Genomic DNA, 21329 nt, shown 5'->3' on the forward strand with positions numbered 1-21329 from the left:
ATTCTCATATCTGGTTCTGCATTCAATCTGTTACAATATCACACATGTAGCTTTTGAAAAACTCCAATATACACTTGTGAAAAATGAGAATGAAAATAGCAAATACTGTCTCAGATTTTTTATGAAAATAGTTTTGATTTCACAGACCCCTGAAAGTGTCCTGCGGATCCACAGGGGTATACAAACCATTTTGAGAACTACTTACTTACATCAATCCTATGTGGCAAATGTAAAAACTGAGGCACAGAGAGAATAAATCAATTACAGTCACAAAGCTAGGAATGAACCCAGAAAGTCTGATTCCAATCCCCAGGGTTGCCCCTCAGAGCCAGGAGGAAAGCAGCAGGGGCCCATTTCATAATGTTTTACATAATGATTAAAAAAAACCCACTGGCTGCCTGGCAGTCACAATACCAGACCTCCACTCCACCTAATGTGCTAAAATTTCAAATTAAATCTTTTAATTCATGCCAAGCAGAGGTAAGGGGTGCTGGTCTGCCCTTCAAGGGAAACAGCATCACTTGAAGGATCAAGCACATTAGGGCAGGAATAGCCAAATGCCCTGGAAGCTTCTCAAGGAACAGCTGTCTCTTCCAAACCCAGCTATTATGTCTGTCTCTGGAACTCTTACCCCATTCAGACCCCTCCTTACACCATTCAATCTACACAGAATACTGCCTTCAATTCTTAATTAAAATGTTCAGAAAGAAGAGTAATAAAGAGACTAGTTCTATCAGATAGTAAAGCATACTATAAATTGATAGCAATTAATATAGGATTGTCCTAGTATATATGATCAGGAGGTAAGGCAATAGATCAGAACACATAGCCTAAATTAGACTCAATTATAGAAAATGCAGTACATTATAAAGTGGATCTAATAATTCAAGAAGTAAATAAACTGAACTGTTTAGCAATTTGAAAAAAAATCTATTTAGACCTTCACTTTTAATCATATGCCAAAATAAATTCTAGCTAGATGAACTGTTTTTACAAATAGAGGAGCCTGCTGAGGCTGGGCAAGGCAGGACCAGACCTTATTCAGCACTGCATTCCCAGGCCTCTTCCAGGGCTGCGGCACAGCTGCCCCAAAGAGAAGAAACTGATTTGAGTTTCAACTCTGTGGCTAGTCTATTATTCGATCTTGGGCAAGTCATTGTGCTTCTTGATCCTTAATTTCTGATTTATAAAGAGTGGATAGTAATGATACCTGCAGCATGAGAACACTCACTGTAAACTTTAAAGTGCTATACAAATTAGCAGAAGGAGTACAGAAACTGCATTCATTCATGTTCCTACCACTCAGATATGCTTAGCATTAATATTTTAGTGCTAAAAACAATGCCAATTTTCTTAGTAATTTTATTTTATAAAGTAGACATTTTAAGAACATACACTTTTCCTCGGGGCCTCAGTACAATTATTTTAATTCTGAATGGGTAAAAGATGCAACCCCTAAACATGTTTATTTCCCCTGAATTGGCCCTTCTATCAAAAAAAGGCCTGGGGCTTCCCTGGTGGTGCAGCGGTTGAGAATTTGCCTGCTAATGCAGGGGACACGGGTTCGAGCCCTGGTCTGGGAGGATCCCACATGCCACGGAGCAGCTGGGCCTGTGAGCCACAACTACTGAGCCTGAACTTCACAACAAGAGAGGCCGCGATAGTAAGAGGCCCACACACCACGATGAAGAGTGGCTCCCGCTTGCCACAACTAGAGAAAGCCCTCACACAGAAACGAAGACCCAACACAGCAAAAAAAAAAAAAAAAAAAAAATGCCTGGCATCACTGCTCTAAGGGATTTGGGAAACTTTCTCTTCACTGCTACTTTCAGGAAGCCTCAAAGCAGGAGATGAGCCCATGAAATCCATGAAGGGTGGGGTGGAGGGGAGCAGGGAGGGAAGGGGCGACACAGCCCATCAAGACACTGAATTAGAGAAACGCTGACATGACCTTGAGCAAACTATTTACCTTCTCCTAGTCTCCAAAAACTGGAGATGCCAACCCTTACTGTACCAATAAAAAGACTAAAATGAGGTAATGTACACAAAAACCCTTAGCACCCAACTATAGGTAGACATCAGAGAGCAAGGCTTGAGTAAATGCTGGTTTCCCTTCTCTGTTCCCCCTCTCTTTCATAAAGCTATCCTGGTTCTTCTTGCACTTCCGTGACTTCTCTGACAATACCTCTCCTCTCCTTCCCCAGGAGAACCCTTCCACTCCAGTGAGAGGTCTGAGGTAAAGGCACGTGCCATTCATATATTTATTCAAACTGCAGGCAAGAGTCGCAAGCTCCCCACCCCATCCCAAACCCTATCAACCACCACTACTGTCCCACCCAGTTTCCCGCTAGGATACTCACACTGCGGAGTGTCATTCACAATGCATGCAGCGAGGCTGGCGCCACTTCGAGCTGTGCAGTGCTCAGCCCTGCACTTTACCCTCACACTTCCCTGACAATGGCTGAGCCAAGCCTCCCACAAGGCCAACTACAGTTGCAGTGCTGGAAGTTAACTCCACTCTCTACTTTATCCACTGCAGTAAAGCCCATAAACATAGTTGAGGTACCAAACAAAACTCTGTAAGGTGTTACTATAAAGTAATGAAACTGACTGCACTTATCACTCTCCTTTCCTGTAATCACACCTTGTACCTTCAGGTGTGAGAAACTAAGGAATACATATACAGTCAGCCCTCCGTATCCGTGGGTTCCACATCCAAAGATTCAACCATCCACAGATCTAAAATACTGGGAGAAAAAACCCCAGAAAGTTCCAAAAGCAAAATCTGAATTTGCCACATGCCACAGGCAACTATTTACATAGCATTTACACTGTATTAGGTACTATAAGTAATCAGAGATGATTTAAAATGTATGGGAGGGGCTTCCTGGTGGCGCAGTGGTTAAGAGTCTGCCTGCCACTGCAGGGGACACAGGTTCGCACCCTGGTCCGGGAAGATCCCACATGCTGCGGAGCAACTAAGCCCAAGTGCCACAACTACTGAGCCCGCGCTCTAGAGCCCATGAGCCACAACTACTGAGCCCACGTGCCACAACTACTGAAGCCCACACACCTACAGCCCGTGCTCTGCAACAAGAGAAGCCACCACAATGAGAAGCCCATGCACCACGACAAAGAGTAGCCCCCGCTCACCACAACTAGAGAAAGCCCGCGTGCAGGAACGAAGACCCAATGCAGCCATAAACAAACAAATAAATTTATATATAAAAAAATAAAATATACAGAAGGATGTAGGTAGGTAATATGCAAATTCTATGCCACTTTTTATAAGGGGTTTGAGCATCCCTAGATTTTGATATCCTCGAGGGGTGAGGGGTTGGGGGTGAGTCAGGGAGGAGTCGGGGCGTGCCTTGGAACCAATCCCTTGTAGATACCGAGGGACAACCGTAGCTACAATTTGTCATACATAAAACCTCCTATTGTTCATTCAGTTTAGCTCAAATTTAAAGCACTTAGTCCTGGGAGTTCCCTGGCAGTCCAGTGGTTATGACTCTGCGCTTTCACTGCCGAGGGGCTGGGTTCAATCCCTGGTTGGGCAACTAAGATCCCACAAGCCACGCGGGGGGCAAAAAAAAAGCACTTAGTCACTTCCAACTGTTTTGTTGGCCTCTGTACTACTAGTTCCTGACTCTTGAGATTGTGATCCCATCAAATACTCCTCATTCAGCTTGGTCTCCTGGAACAATGGTTTCATTGCCTTTCTTTGATGTACATATGTGGCATAGATTCTACAGCTTCTGTTTTATGCATGTATAATCTCCTCTACCTTTTGCCTCTTCTTTTTTCACACTATTCTTTGTCTCCTGTCCTCCATTCTAGATCTACCAGTATTCATGTCTTTTTCTCATCTTTTTATGTTCTTTTGTTTTGGTTCTTTTGGCTATTTTACTCAAGGAGTGTATCATGTTTAAGTATTATTAATCCTTCTTTGTAATACCACGTTCATAGCTTGATTATACATACCTATGTATTTTATTTTTTATTTTTTAAAATTTATTTATTTAATTTATTTATTTTTGGCTGTGTTGGGTCTTCATTGATGCATGTGGGCTTTCTCTAGTTGCAGTGAGCAGGGGCTAGTCTTCCTTGCAGTGTGTGTGCTTCTCACTGCAGTGGCTTCTCTTGTTGCAGAGCATGGGATCTAGGCACGCGGGCTTCAGTAATGTGGCTCACGGGCTCTAAGAGCACAGGCTCAGTAGTTGTGGCACACAGGCTTAGCTGCTCCACAGCATGTGGGATCTTCCCGGACCAGGGATCAAACCCGTGTCCCTTTCAATGGCAGGTGGATCCTTAACCACTGAGCCACCAGGGAAGTCCCCATGCCCATGTATTTTAAAAGCAAATTCTATTCATTCACTCAACAAATATATACTGAGTGCCAACTATGTGTCTAGTACTAAAGCTATAGTAGAGTTAGCCTCCTTCACAGAATTTAGTCTGTAGGTTAGAATAGGCAATGTGGATATATATTCTTTCCACCAGATTATGAAGAATAATAAACAGTATAGATCCGAAGCAACAGATAGAAAAGACCTTTTACAGGGTACAGAAAAATAAGTACTTTAAATAGCATAATAAGTCCAAAGAAAGTAAAAAGAAGAGAATGAACCCTCCTCTACTTTACAAGTTGTATCAGCAATTTAGGATTAGAAGAAAACATTTCCAAACCTCACATCCACTGTATTATTTGACTCATGGTCAAATACTTCAAAAGCTTCTTTGATTTTTTTGTGAAATTCTGCTACTGCTATCTCTGTAAAAGAAAAAGTAAATAAAAATTATTTTTTTAACTTTAACTTCAAAACAAAAATTTCAATAACTAGAAATTCTAGGAAGGAAGAACATGGCAGAACTCCTTCCTAATATTTTTTATTGGGGGGGGTGGGGAGAGGCTCTGTAGGAGAATGTCTTTACGCTTAGGAAAGGCATGCTGAACTCTTTAAGAGTGAAATGTTATGATGTTTGCAATTTACCTTTCTCCCCCCTTCCCAATATTCTGTTTTTTTTTTTTTTTGCGGTACGCGGGCCTCTCACTGCCGTGGCCTCCCCCGTTGCGGAGCACAGGCTCCGGACGCGCAGGCTCAGCGGCCATGGCTCACGGGCCCAGCCGCTCCGCGGCATGTGGGATCCTCCCGGACCGGGGCACGAACCCGTGTCCCCTGCATCGGCAGGCGGACTCTCAACCACTGCGCCACCCGGGAAGCCCCCCAATATTCTTAATGTATCATTTGGCATGTTTAACTTCCTCTAGAGATCTCAAAGAACGGAGTTTTTAAAAAAACTTTTTTACTGAGGCATAATACACAAACAAGAAAGTACCAAAGGTGCACTGATCTCAAGTATACAGCTTACTGAGTTTTTATATATGTATATAGTCATAGAGCTGAACTACCACCCAGATCAACATATAGAACATTTCCAGCACCAGCCTATCTTCCATCTCAGTTTGGGTAGATCCTAGCCTGAGAAGCAGAAGGAATCCAGTGCCACAGATATTGTGTTTCTCTAGTGTGTCCACCTGTCTTGCTTTATGCTTGAGGAGGATGGAAATTGGGGAGTGGGAGGCATACAAAAGCAACATGTTACACTCGCTCAAAAAACTTTCAAACTAGTTTTGAAACTAAAACTTACTTAGATGAAACAATTAAAACGTCATTTATTCAGTAAATATTGATTGAGTACCTACTATGTACTACACACTATTCTAAGTGCTACAGTTAGAGCAAGGAACAAAATAGACAAAAATTCCTGCCTCCGTGGAGCTATTTTGTGCGTGGTGGGGGAGATACATAAGCTTATACACACTTGGTAAAATACACAGTAAGTCAAATGGTGCTAGAAAAAATAAAGCAGGGAAGGGACATGGGTGCTGGCAATGTGGGTAGGGGAGAATGGGATGGGGTGGTGGTTTGGGAAGGCCTACCTAAGTGATAAGGTGACATCTGCACAGACCAGAAGGAGGAGAAAGAGCCAGCCTTGTGAATATCAGCAGGAAGAGTTTTTAGCCAGAGAGAACAAGAAAGGCAGAATGGTAGGAAATAAGGTCAGAAAGGTATGAGTTTGGGGGTGGGGACAGATTCTATAAGGGCTCTGCAGGCTACTTTAAGGACGGTGTCTTGTACTTTGAAAGAGGTGAGAAACCACTGGAGGGTTCTAAGCAGCGAAGTGACATGGTCTGGCTTCTATTCACTTTGGCTATTATGTTAAGAATACCCTGGAAAGGAACAAGGGTGGAAGAAAAGAGACCAGTTAGGAGGATATTGCTATATTCTATTTTTTTTTTGGTACGCGGGCCTCTCACTGTTGTGGCCTCTCCCGTTGCGGAGCACAGGCTCCGAACGCGCAGGCTCCGCGGCCATGGCTCACGGGCCCAGCCGCTCTGCGGCATGTGGGATCTTCCCGGACCGGGGCACGAACCCGCGTCCCCTGCATCGGCAGGCGGACTCTCAACCACTGCGCCACCAGGGAAGCCCTGCTATATTCTAGATGAGAGAATAGTACTTACTATTTGAAATAGTACTTACTATTACTATTTGAAATAGTACTTAGTATTTGAAAAACAAATAGCTTTTCTAGAAAAAGTGGAAAGGGAGAGATTAAGTATGAGTTTAGATAATTATTTAAATTATAAATATATTCCCTTTACCCTAACATAACCACTAACATAACATTTTGCTGTATTTTCCTTTCTTCGTACACAACCTTTTATAACTACCATTCATTCTCCTAACTACTTCACTGAAATGTTTTATTTTTCCAGGTTGCAACATAACCTTCAATTCTGAACAGTACCAAAGGAATGTAACAGTTTATTGATAGTGTTAATTTTTCTTTATTATAATAAATAACATGGCAGCAAACTTCTACTAGTTTAATAAGCAAGTATATGTTATCTCATTATTTAAATTTACAGCTCTTTGCTTACAAGTAAGTCTAAATAATGATCCTTTATGCTTGTTTACCACCTCTATTTTCTATGTTATGAATTGTCTGTTCATGTTCTCTGCTCATCCCTACTGCGATCTTCTGTTTTTTCTTAACAATTTGTATGAGCTCTTTAAATAATAAAGACTTAACCCTATGTCATGATTACTGAAAACAATTTTCCAGGTCAGTTGTTTTCATTTGTTTTCCTAAAATGAAAACAGTTCCTTCTCCTTTATGATCACCAAAATCACACATGATTCCTGAAGAAAAAAAAAAGGAAAGAAGTTTAGACTAAGTAAAAACCACTTCAAATCCTACCAAGCAGAGTTAACTACTCTTAATGTTGTCCTCTAATCTAATTTTTCACTCAACAATAAACTGTGAGCATGTTTTTATTCTCAAAAAAAATTTATTACATTATCATTTTTAGTGGCTGATATTCCATTATAGAACTTTATCATAATTTATTAAACCAACTCTCTAATTGTAGACATTTAGGTAGTTCCCAATTTTTTTGTTTTTACAATAATTCTTGAGTGAACCATTCTTCCCAATTCGTCTTTGTGCATTTGTCTTATTATCTCGCTGAAATACAATAAGTTGAATTTGTGTTAGATATTGGGAAGGCTCTTATTAGTCTTAATAGTACCGTGGGAAAATCTCACTGGTTATAATACTGCCATTGCACAAAGCTGATGTTTGCTTTTTAAATTTAAGATTGTTTTTTAAGTACATTATCTTTTATTTTTATTTTAGTCACATCTGTTAAGATTTCTTCTCATCCTTTAAAGTTTAGAAACATATCCTTTGAAAGGACCACCAAAAGAGGGAGAAAATCATCCTTTTTCTATAGGTTTGGTGAATACTCAATTCTATTTTCTTCTACAATTTAAAAATACACTTACTCTTAAATCCATCTGAAAGTTATTTTGTCATGATTCAAAGTGAAAGATTAATTTCTAATCTTATTTTAGTAATTTCTAATTTACTAATAAGCACTTGAGTTCTTTCCTCCTACTTTATAATGTGTTATAATCCTTTATGTGATGGAGACTAGTTCTATTGATTGTCTATTCTATCAATTCCATTCTGAATTGCATTTCTAGTCTTACACCATTACCATCCTATTTTACTTATTACCACTGTTATTGGTCTTCTTTTTAGGAATGTTCTTTAATATTCTCACCCATGTATTCTTCCGAATGAAATTTAGAAATCCAAATAGAATTTAGAAATTCCAAATAAAACACCATTGGGAGTTTTATTGCTATTGCAATGAAGCTATATGCCGAGAAAGAATTAACATTTTAAAATAGTTTTGGGACTTCCCTGGTGGTGCAGTGGTTAAGAATCTGCCTGCCAATGCAGGGGACACGGGTTCGAACCCTGGTCCAGGAAGATCTCACATGCCATGGAGCAACTAAGCCCGTGCACCACAACTACTGAGCCTGCGCTCTGAAGCCCACGTGCCACAACTACTGAGCCCACGTGCCACAACTGCTGAAGCCTGAGCGCCTGGAGCCTGTGCTCTGCAGCAGGAGAGGCCACTGTGGTGGGAGGCCCGTGCACCACAGCAAAGAGTAGCCCCCGCTCGCCACAACTAGAGAAATCCCGTGCGCAGCAACAAAGACCCAACACATCCAAAAATTAAAATAAATAAAAATTTTAAAAGTCTTTGAGATATTCTAAAGAAACTTGTTAACTTTAATGCAGCATTTTCCAAATTTACTGGATCATGGAATCTCCTTTTTCCAATTGTCATCTGTCAGGAATAAATAATGCTTTAATTGACATTTGGAACTTCCCTAACTCAGGAAACCTCACCCACTGGACACAGGTATGATGTGAATGGATTACAGGGGCATCCGAAAATACTGATGCTCTCATTTCTCAGTGTGGCCAGGTCGAGGTTGGGCAGCAAAACGCAACTATTCCAGGGCTTCCTAGCAGGAGGCTCAAAGCAGTACAGGATCTGATGGCAAGCCCCTTGGTCACACAGGTGGCAAACACAGCAAATGCTAACAGGTACCCACTGCTCCACACTTGCCATGAAGGTGATCTACCACATGGGCTCCTATTTCAGAAGCCAGAAATCAAATGCACCACTGCTTACCATGGACAAGGAATCCATGGAGCCACTGGAATAGTTTGTGTTCCACGTGCCCATGGAACATAATATACAATCCAGTGTTGAGACTGAGGAGGCTTGTGGCTCTAAGAAACAGCCCCCAATCCTTATCTTCACATATATTGGCTAATTCTATCCCTGTGCAGCTGATGGGCCCTTTTAGTATCGGCCAAGCCTGCGTCATGGCTCTAACAACACATACATGTTATATAAATTAAATCTTCACCATTATTTTTAAATAACTGATATGAGAAAGTTCAACTGGATTAAAAAACCATTTGCATTATATCACAAAATTTTCTAAGTTATATTTATTAATTAAAGGAGGAGTTTTTGACAGAAACAAACTCACAGACATAGAGAACAAACTAGTAACTAGTGGTTATCAGTGGGGAGAGGGAAAAGGTGAGGGATGAGACAGGGCTATGAGACTGAGAGACACAAACTACTATGTATAAAATAAGTAAGCAACAAGGATATATTATACAGCACAGGGAAATATGCCATTATTTTGTAATAACTTTAAATGGAGTATAATCCATAAACACTGAATCACTATGTTGTACACCTGAAACTAATGTAATATTTTAAATCAACTACACTTCAATTTAAAAAGGATACATTTTTGAGATTATAAATATAATTTCAACTGTTTTAAATTTTTTAGTGGTTGAGAAAAATACTTTTACATTTTTACATAAAGTTTCCCATTGGTAATAAACTATCAAAAATTGAGGAGCGGGCTTCCCTGGTGGCGCAGTGGTTGAGAATCTGCCTGCTAATGCAGGGGACACGGGTTCGAGCCCTGGTCTGGGAAGATCCCACATGCCACAGAGCAACTAGGCCCGTGAGCCACAACTACTGAGCCTGTGCATCTGGAGCCTGTGCACCGCAACAAGAGAGGCCGCGATAGTGAGAGGCCCGTGCACCGCGATGAAGAGTGCCCCCGCTTGCCACAACTAGAGAAAGCCCTCGCACAGAAACGAAGACCCAACACAGCAAAAATAAATAAATTAATTAATAAACTCCTACCCCCAACATCTTCTTAAAAAAAAAAAAAAAATTGAGGAGCTTGGGCTTCCTTGGTGGCACAGTGGTTGAGAGTCCGCCTGCCGATGTAGGGGACACGGGTTCGTGCCCTGGTCCGGGAGGATCCCACATGCCGCGGAGCGGCTGGGCCCGTGAGCCATTGCCGCTGAGCCTGTGTGTCCGGAGCCTGTGCTCCGCAACAGGAGAGACCACAACAGTGAGAGGCCCGCATACCGAAAAAAAAAAAAAAAAAATTGCGGAGCTTATATTTAAAAATCTGATCAGGAATTGAAAACAGTCATCCCTCGAATCCACAGGGAGATTGGTTCCAGGACTCACGGATACCAAAATCCGAGGACACTCAAGTTCCTTATATAAAATGGTATAGTATTTGCATATAACCTACACACATCCTCCCATATATGCTAAATCACCTCTAGATTACTTATAATATCTAATACAATGTAAATGTTATATAAGTAGTTGCTGGGCACACTGCAAATTCAAGTTTGAATCTGAAATTGAAAGCTTCGTGTTGTAAACATCTCTATACCCATCACCTGTATCAAACTATGACTAATATTTTGCTGTTTTTTGCTTCTTCCCTATGTCTCTGTCTCTAAGTAAATTGCAGACATTACAATTATTCATCCCTAAATACTTCAACACGCATCTCCTAAAAATAAGGACATCCTCCTATGTAACCCCAATATAATTATGACATCCTTAAAAATTAACAAAAGTTCACTAAAATCATCTAATATCTATTCAATATATAAATTTCTAAATTGTACCATAATGTCTTTTTTATAGTTATTTTTTCAACTTACACTCTAATTAAAGTTTCTGTACTACATTTGGTTTTAATATTTTTTGGTCTCTTTTAAACTACCACAGTCCTTCATCCTTCCCTAGTCTCCTATCCCCCTATGAAATTAGCTTGTGGAAGAGACCAGGCTATGCAATGTCATATAAAATGTCCTACATTCTGGACTTGTCTGATAGTAGTTCTTGTTTCACCTTCATGTTAAAAAACTACTTCTCCATTAAGTTTCATTCCTTCAGGACATATCACCTGCTACGCCTTCTCACTGCTGTCTTTTACTGATTCTCTGATCACTTTCCTCCAAATTTATCACCCCAACTAATTCAGTTTCCAACAACCCATCCTCACAGTTCTATTTGATCATCAACACCTTTTGATTCCACTTATTAAATCTTTTAAAATCTGTCTCCCTCCTTCCATTTCCACTGCCACTGCTTAAGTTTAGACCTTCATCACTTCTGAACTGGATTAACACAGTCACTTCCTGTCTTTTTGCCTTTAGTCTCCTTTCCCTCCATTCCCATTCCATCCTTCAAACCATAGTCCACATTTTGATAGAATGATCTTTCTAAAACAAAACTTTGCTCATATGACTTCCTGATTTAAAATCTTTCAACGGTTCCCAAGGTCTTTAAAAAAACAACATTCAGTCTCCTTAATCAGGTACACAAACCCCTTTACAACCTTGCCCCCTTTTTATCGCAAAAATGCCATTTCTCAGAACGTTCCCATACAGATTCTCCACCTTGAAAATCTTTGTAGTTTTTCAATTAATATGCTTTTTCATTGTCATTGTGATTGATAGTCCGTCTGTATGGAACAGTCCTCTCCTTTTTCTGGGCTAATTCTACTCATCATTCAACGCAGTTTAAGAGTAACACACACCTTTCTGAAGGCTACCCTCATCCTCTTTTTTGACTAGGTACCCTCTTATGTAATCATGTAGCATCCATGGATATCTCTATTATAATATTATATCAAACTATGTTGTAATCAGTGGTTTACTTATTTGTCTCCCCTTCCATACTTGTAAACACCTTGAGAACAACTTTGACACTGCCTGGAACATACTAAAATCTCAATAAATGCTTACTAATAGTTACTCATTGCATGTGAGATAATCCATATCCCATTTGTTATGACAATTCACAATTTCCCTTTTTGGTGTTTTATTGGGTATTAACAGAATTATATTTATTTCCTTCATATAATGAAACTAGGTAACGTTTAAGTTTTTTTCTATGTTATAGAACAATTTGTGTAACAAGAGAATTATCTGTTGGGTAAGAAACTGGCAAGGAAAGAATTAAGGTAGTATAACAAAATGACAGACAGTAAAATGCAGTGGTTGACAAATTCAGCAATATATTAAAAGGATAACACATCATGACCAGTGGGATTTATTCCAGGGAAACAAGATTGGTTCAACATACAAAAATCAATCAAAGTTACATACCACTTTAATAGAATGAAGGCAGAAAAGCCACATGATTAGGACAATTGATATAGGAAAAGCATTTGACAAAATTCAACACCCTTTCATGATAATATTCAGAAAACTAGGAACAGAAGGAAACTTCCTCAACATGATAAAGGCCTTATATGAAAAACCCACAGCTAATATCATTTTCAATGCTGAAAGACAAAGCTTTTCCTGTAAGATCAGGAATAAGACAAAGATGCTCTCTTTTACCTCTTCTATTCAACATAGTATTGGATGTTCTAGCCAGAGGATCTGGGCAAGAAAAAAAAATAAAAGGCATACAAGTTGGAAAGGAAGAAGTAAAATCATCTCCGTTCACAGATGATATAATCTTATATGTAGAAAACCATGAGTCTGCCAAAAAAACCAAAAAACAAAAAAAACCTGATAGAGCTAATAAACACGTTCAGCAAAGTTGCAGGATATAAAATCAACACACAAAAATCAGTCACATTTCAATACAATAAAAATTTCAATACAATAAAAACAATCTGAAAAGGAGTTTTAAAATTCCATTTGTAATATCACAAAAATATCAACCCCAAAAATACATAAGTTGGACGTCATCAAAATTAAAACGTACGTGAAATCAAAGGACACTACCAAGAGTGAAAAGACAACCCACAGAATGAGAGAAAACATTTGCAAAGCATATATCTGATAAGGAATTAATATCCAGAATATATAAGAACTCCTATAACTAAACAACAGAAAAACCAACCCAATTAAAAAATATGAAAACTCTGAATAGTCATTTCTCAAAAGAAGTTATATAAATGGCTTATTAGTACCTGAAAAAATGCTCAACATCACTAGTCATCAAATGCAAATCAGAACAAGGAGATAATACTTCATGCTCATTAGAATGTCTATTATAAAAACAGAAAATAACAAGTCTTGGTGAGGATGTGGAAAAACTGGAACTGTTGTGTATTGCTGATGGAAGTATAAAATGGTACAGCTAGGGACTTCCCTGGTGGCACAGTGGTTAAGAATCCGCCTGCCAATGCAGGGGACATGGGTTCGATCCCTGGTCCGGGAAGATCCCACATGCCGGAAAACTAAGCCTGTGCGCCATAACTACTGAGCCTACGCTCTAGAGCCTACAAGGCACAACTACTGAAGCCCGCATGCTGCAACTACTGAAGCCCGCATGCTGCAACTACTGAAGCCCGCATGCCTAGAGCCTGTGCTCTGCAACAAGAGAAGCCACCACAGTGAGAAGCCTATGCACCACAACGAAGAGTAGCCCCCACTCTCCACAACTAGAGAAAGCCCGCGTGCAGCCAAAAAAAAAAAAAAAAGCTACAGTTGCTGTTGTGGAAGACAGTACAGTAGTTCCTCAAAAAATTAAAATCTAATTACCATACAACCCAGCAATTCCACTTCTGGGTATACATCCAAAAGAATTGAAAGCAGTGTCTCAGCAGGTATCTGTACACCAATGTTCATAGCAGCATTATCCACAGTAGCCCAAAGGTGTAAACAACCCAAATATCCATTGACAGATAGATGCATAAGTGAAATGTGGCATATATATACAAGTGGAATATCACTCAGTCTTGAAATGAAACTATGACATATGCTACAACATGGATGAACTTTGGAGATGTTATGCTACGTGATATAAGCCAGATCCAAAAGAACCAATACGGTATGATTCCAATGATATGAGGAACCCAGAATAGTCAACTCATGAAAACAGAAAGTAGAATGGTGGTTGCCAGGAGCTGGGAGGAATGGAGAGTTACTGTCAAATGGGTACAAAGTTTTTGCTTGGAATGATGAAAAGTTCTGGAAATGGAGAGTAGTGATAGTTGCACAGCACTCTGAATGTACTTAATGTCACTGAATTGTGCATTTTTAAATGGTTAAAATGGTTTTAAAAAAATCCTAAAAATCAAAGTTAGAAAGAAAAAAGAAGCAACCATTCTAATGAAATTGTTCTAAAATTGATAGTGGTAATGGGTGCACATATCTGTGAATATATTAAAAACAACTGAATTGTATACTTCGAAAGCATGAACTGCATGGTATGTGAATTATATCTTAATAAAGCTGCTATTAAAAAAAGATGGAAGGGATATTATAATTCTTACACTCACAGGGAAGATAATTATGTAAGTAAACATTTCTCTTATTCTAATAAATAATGTGTGTATTTTTTTAAGTTACTAAAATATTAAAATATATTTATGCTAATTAATGCAACTTTTAACAATTTTGTGAAGGCAGCCCATCTTATTTCTTCCTTCACAATCTAAACTTTTATTTCCTCTTCTTGTATCATTCCATTAGCTAGCTGTCCGTCTATTTGGGCTGCTGTAACAAAGTATCACAGATTTGGTATTTTATAAATAACAGAAGCTTATTTCTCACAATTCTGGAGGCTGAAAGTCTGAAATCAGGGTGTCAGCATGGTTCAGTGAGGGCTCTCTTTCAGGGTGCAGACTTATCATTGTAGCTTCACACGGTGGAAGGTGCTAGGGAGCTCTGTGGGATCTTTTTTATAAGAGCACTAATCCCATACATGAGTGACCTAATCACTTGCCAAAGGCCCCAACTACTAATACTATCACCTTTGGGAGTTAGGATTTCAACATATGAATCTGGTGGGGGACACAAAAATTCAGACCATAGCACTAGCAGTTACAGTATCTTGTTGAAAAGGTATGGTGAGATGGGACATCCTTGCCTTGTTTCTGATCTTACTGGGAAAGCTTCAAGTTTCTCACCATTAAGTCTGATGTTAGCTGTAGATGTTCTTTATCAAGTGGAGGAAGTTCCCCTCTATTCCTAGTTTACTGAGAGTTTTTAACATGAATGGGTGTAGGATTTTGTCAAATGCTTTTTCTGCATCTATTGATATGAATGTGATTGTTCTTTTTTAGTCTGTTGATGTGAGGAATTACATTAATTGACTTTTGAATGTTGAAGCGCCTTGCATACCTGGGATAAATCCCACTTGGTTGTGGTGTATAATTCTTTTTATATATTGTTGGATTTGATTTGTTAATATTTTGTTGAGGATTTTCCCATCTATGTCCATGAGAGATACTAGTCTGTAGTTTTCTTCCCTTATGATGTCTTTATCTGGTTTTGGTATTAGGGTAATGCTGACCTCATAGAATGAGTTAAGAATTATTCCCTCTGTTTCTATTCTCTGAAAGAGATTATAGAGAAGTGGTATAATTTCTTCCTTAAATGTTTGGTAGAATTCACCAGTGAACCCGTCTGGGCCTAGTGCTTTCTGTTTTGGAAGGTTATTAATTATTGATTCAATTTCTTTAATAGATATAGGCCCATTCAGATTGTCTACTTCTTCTTGTCTAAGAGACAAAAAGTAAAACGGTGGTTGCGGGGGCGGGGAGGATTACGGGAGGGATTGGGGGGTGGGCATTGGAGATGGGGAGATATTGTCTAATGGATAAAAGTTTCTGTTCGGTATGACGAAAAAGTTCTGGGGATGGACAGTCATGATGGCTGCACAGCAATGTGAATGCACTTAATGTCACTGAACTGTATGTACACTTAAAAATGGCTGTGAAAAATTTCATGTTACATATATTTTTGTCACGATAAAAAAATAATAGCATCATCTTCATAAGTTTGGTTAATGATTCCATTCATTAAAATGTGTAAAGAATTTAGATTAATGCCTGATCCATATTAAGGGCTATATATGTATTAGATACTAATTGTTGTGGTTGAATCTGGGCTTAAAGAAGTTTCTGCTTCAAAATATTGTATCACAGGATCAAGACTCTTCAAACTGATGAGGCTAACATGAATGAAGTCTTATGGAGGAAAACAATTTATTTAAAACCTTCAAATAGTCTATTATTTAAATAGATTAAAATAAGGCAAGGTTGGCTTTTTTTAATACAATTACTCTGACAGACTCCAACAGTCATATTGGTAGCTGACAATGTTACCTGAAAGAGTAAACCCAGAGCTCAAGAAGAAAATAGCACCTATGGTATTTCAAAACAAGTAAGAAAAACATATCTTAAATAGAGTAGACACCACAGTAAATAATACACTTCATTCTAATTTAAATGTCTTTTTGGTTATAAAATTAAAGGGCATACATATTTTAGAGACTAAAATGGGTTTAACAATTCTAATACTCCTTCTGAATACTATTATCCAAGGTTCCAGGTAGTTAAGCCAACCAACAAGCTGAAATGAAAGAATCACTTTCCCTTTCTTGCCCTTTTCTGACTAGTGATCTTTTTTTTTTAAGTATCCCTGACTTCTTTTATTTATTTAGATTCTTCATCTTGAAAATAAAAAAGCCAGACTATGTATATTACTGCCAAAATATAAGATCTGGCCTCATCATATAGGGCTAAAATACCATGGTAACAAGTCAGAAAGCTATTAAACTATTTTCATGTTAACAGCCTAATGGAAGCTTTAAAAAGTTTTACTGTTGTCAGAAAAAATATATTTAAACTATTCAAATTAAATGAAAGTACAACAATGTGTCTTTGCAACAATAGATGTGAATGTTTGCCAAAAATATTTGGCAACTTACATTGTTCAAATCAATATTTCAAAACAACAATGGAAATAATGTCTCTGATTTTAAAATATTTTATGGAAAAATAACTTTTATCAGGAAAAAATCTTTAGGATTATTAGAATATAACAAATGAGGTACTTAAGGAAATGATTGTTTTAAGAAATAGATTTTTTTACCTATAAGTTTATTAAAATTAAATGTAATGTGATCAAGTGTGTTATCACGAATTTTTAAAAATATCTTGGTAATCAAAGTACTTCTCTCTAAAATTTGTGTATATGTAACATTATTGTAAGTTGGTACTAATTTAAGTTGGCCCATCATGTGTTCATTAGTTATTAACACACCAGATTAAGATTTTAGGCAAATTTTTGAGAAACTTCCATGAAGTGTTTGGCTGATGACATATTTAGGTCATTAGAGGAAAAAAAAAAATCAATTAAAAACCTCAGAATGTAGAATGGGAAGAAAATTTAGAAGTCATGCAGCCCTTTCAACTAATGGGAAAATTCCCTCTGAAATGTGTTTATGTTGTCATGGATCAGGGTTTATTGCTCTCTACTGTCGACTAATCACTTATTTTTGTTTTTGTTTTTAAGAAGCATTGCATTGATCAAGGCTACCATTAATGAAAAATGTGTTTACGTAGGTCTTAAAAAAGAAACAAAAAAAGATCCATACACAGTCCTCCTTCATAAGGCACAAAGTCTCATTTAAACTTAACTCTTTATTAGTCATATCAATGGAAAAGTAAAGTCATAATTCATAAATGTGCTCTGGAAATAACAAATCTCTTGCTATGGAATATGTTTAAACTATAACTTTAACATATGTCAAAAAATGCTTGGGAATTCCCTGTCGTGGCCCGGGTTTGATCCCTGGTTGAGAACTAAGATCCCCTGTGTGGGAAGCCAGGAAAAAAAAAAAAAAAAAAAAAGCTTGGTTGATAATCCAAGTAATTCTGTCTATTTAATTCATGGTTACATCTAATTCAATATCATAAACATTATCTCAAAAATTAAATAAAGCTAAAATATAATATGTAACTTTTCAGTAAGGTATATGCAATTTTGTGAAGCTTGGGGAAAATATTAGCAAGAATATATTTAATTTCACAGAAATGTCATGTTCAGCAGGTGTTCTAAAAAATGCTACTTTTTATAGAGTGCCCATTTAGCAAAATATGGAATGACCATATGTGGAAATAAGCAGTTTTACAAGACGGTCAGATGATGAAATAATATCAGAAATACTAGTTAACAAACACATTTTTATAACAGAACAACTGTAATATATGTCAGAGTATCTTATGTATTTTTAAATATATTGTATACTGATGGAAGGTTTATCTATTTTGATAAAATAAGAAGCTTAGCAGTATTTTTAAGAGTGTCAACAAACAGGAATACTTTTTTCAATTGTTGTGTACCCTCCATTTCCCATGAATTCTTAATACTAATTAACTGTGCTTTTAAAAATCATATCCTTGCTCTTCCCACCATCTTTCCATGCCGCCATAATGGTGCGTATGAATGTCCTGACGGATGCTCTCAAGAGTATCGACAATGCCGAAATGAGAGGCAAACAACAGGTTCTTATTAGGTCGTGCTCCAAAGTCATCGTCAGGTTCCTAACTGTGATGATGAAGCATGGTTACATTGGCGAATTTGAAATCATCGACGATCACAGGGCTGGGAAAATTGTTGTGAACCTCACAGGCAGGCTAAGTGTGATCAGCCCCAGGTTTGATGCGCAACTCAAAGACCTAGAAAAATGGCAGAATAACCTGCTCCCATCCCGTCAGTTTGGTTTCAGTGTACTGACAGCCTCAGCTGTCATCATGGACCATGAAGAAGCAAGACGAAAACACACAGGAGGGAAAATCCTTGGATTCTTTTTTTTGGGATGTAATACATACATGCAAATAAAATGCCTCAGAGAACAACAACAACAAAAAATCATATCCTTTATGTTAACTTTGGTCAATTATTTTTCTCTTCCTTAAAAAGTAATTCAAAGTAACAAGAAACAAAATTGTACTACAGTTTCAGAAAAGAAACTAAAAAGCATAAGGAAAAGTTCAAGTTTTTGCTCCTTTACTTCCTTATAATTGGATGCAACTAGAAGAGAGATTGCAAGGTGGGGACAAACTCGACATTATTAAGGGTCGTTTTTACTAAGACGTACTAAAGGAATTTGGATTTTATTCTAAGGGCAATAGGTATCAAGTTAGGATTTATAAAGTATGGAGTATCAGACTAGATTTATAATCAAGGAAGATCACTCTTGCTGCTAGAAGGAAAACTCAACTGGAAGCAAAGAAAGGGTTAGAAGATTCATACAGTGATCCAGAGAATAGATGATGAATGTATCCTCACTGCACCCTATGTTTCCCCAAAACTTTGTAATTGTTTGACTGTTCCCCCCCGCCCCCGCCGCCCCGGGACGCTGACCCCCATTAGATTGTAAATTCAGTAGAGTCAGAGGCTTCATCTGTCCTCATCACGTTTATAACCCCAGGCCATAGCACAAAGCAGACACATAGTGGATACTTAGTGCTCAATCAAAGTTGTTATATGAATGATTAGATGATTAAAAAAAAAAGAATAACCACATAGATGCTAAACTTAATGCAAATACCCAATAAGCATTGCATTCTATAGCTCAGAGAAGCTTGTAGCCTTTCTCTCCTCATCACCTGTGACTACAGATATACACCACCATATTTAGGCACATTTGAGAACTTAAATACAGCGATTATATAATTCTTGAAAGAATGAAGAAGATGATGGGAAAGAAACAGTAGTTCAGATAATTTCAGATGGTGCTTCCAGAATAAGTTAGTTACTAACTGGCGGCTTAGAGTGAAAAGGGTAAAGGAGAGCCCATGTTTGTTTCATTCATTAGTTTATTCATTTACTCAACAAATATTGGTTGAACATCCATTACATACTAGGCACTGTATTCATATTTATAAATAATGTAGTCCATACACTCTGGACGCACTACTCAGATCCCATCTTTGCCAAGGTAGTATATAACCTTGCACAAGTTACTTAACCTCTCTGTGCCCTAGTCCTCAATCTGTACAATGGAGCTAATGAGAGTTACCTATTCCATAGGGCCACCATGGGCATTAAATGCTTTATGTAAAGTGCTGGGCACATAGTAAGCACTCGAAAACATAAGCTATTTTTATTCTGTTACATTGGGAATTTGTAACTTGGGGATTGCCTTTACTTTGTATCCTAAAATGTGAAATATGGAACATTTTAGCTTCATTTGCAGGATGGGTATGGAGAATAGGTTTGAACAAATTTTATACATGTAGTATATATCAGATCCAAGGGTTTTATATACATGATTTTATCTAAAAGCTAGAGCTTTGGAATCAGAGAGAACTGGCTTGAATCCACAAGGTCATACTAGCTACAGCAAAGTACCAGATTTCCCTAAGGCTCAGTTTCCTCATATATAAAGTGGGGGCGATGGTGATGATCATGATGACGATGACGACAACTACCTTGCAACACTTTTGTGAGGATTAAAGGGAACAATGTATATAGAAACTCTGGCACATGAGAGTGCTTCGTAGGTGTGATCTGCTATAATTATTTCCCACAAAAATCATCTGAATTAGGCATTAATATCCTTATGTAAATGATGATGTTACTGAGGCTTAAAAAAGTTAAATAAGTGACTTGAGGACAAATATCTAGTAAATGAGAAATTAAAGATTCAAGCCTAAGTCTGTATGGCTTCAAAGATTCTATTCTTTTAGCTACATTACTCTTCTTCTCATTGCTTTTAAAAACTTGCTTAGGTTACAAATAAATATTATCATATACAAGAGTTGGCATTTAAGATTGATATATCTGTAATTCTGCATAATAGGAAGCTTTGAATCTTTGAAATTTTTTATGTGTAAGTTTTATAATGCTTGTAAGAGGTGTAAAAAAAAGACAACAAATTGTATAATTTTACATTAATATATGGCACAATGAAATAGAACTTAGGGGTCCTAAGTTTTTGTTTCCTACTGAAGATAACTGTTCCAACTGTGACCAGTTTTATAGCCTATTTTTTTAACATCTTTATTGGAGTATAATTGCTTTACAATGGTGTGTTAGTTTCTGCTGTATAACAAAGTGAATCAGCTATACATATACATACACCCCCATATCTCCTTCCTCTTGCGTATTGCCTCCCACCCTCCCTATCCCACCCCTCTACGTGGTCACAAAGCACTGAGCTGATCTCCCTGTGCTATGCGGCTGCTTCCCACTAGCTATCTATTTTACATTTGGTAGTGTATATATGTCCATGCCACTCCCTCACTTCGTCCCAGCTTACCCTTCCCCCTCCCCATGTCCTCAAGTCCATTCTC

At 38.0% G+C, this 21329-nt stretch overlaps 1 protein-coding gene across 3 annotated transcripts in view; it reads right to left on the reverse strand.

Moving 5' to 3' along the window:
- EFCAB2 (EF-hand calcium binding domain 2) overlaps positions 1 to 21329 on the reverse strand; it is a 138650-nt gene that overhangs the window by 62591 nt on the left and 54730 nt on the right. For 2 of the 3 annotated variants that reach the window (XM_029227805.1, XM_029227804.1), the window contains one exon: positions 4690 to 4774. The exons of the other annotated variant lie outside the window; for it this stretch is intronic. In XM_029227805.1, coding sequence (XP_029083638.1) covers positions 4690 to 4774 — 85 coding nt within the window. The remainder of the gene's footprint in view (positions 1 to 4689; positions 4775 to 21329) is intronic. 3 annotated transcript variants of the gene reach the window in all.

This window comes from Monodon monoceros, unplaced genomic scaffold (assembly GCF_005190385.1).
Source record: "Monodon monoceros isolate NGI ecotype Baffin Bay Population unplaced genomic scaffold, NGI_Narwhal_1 Super_Scaffold_18, whole genome shotgun sequence".
NCBI lineage: Eukaryota > Metazoa > Chordata > Mammalia > Artiodactyla > Monodontidae > Monodon > Monodon monoceros.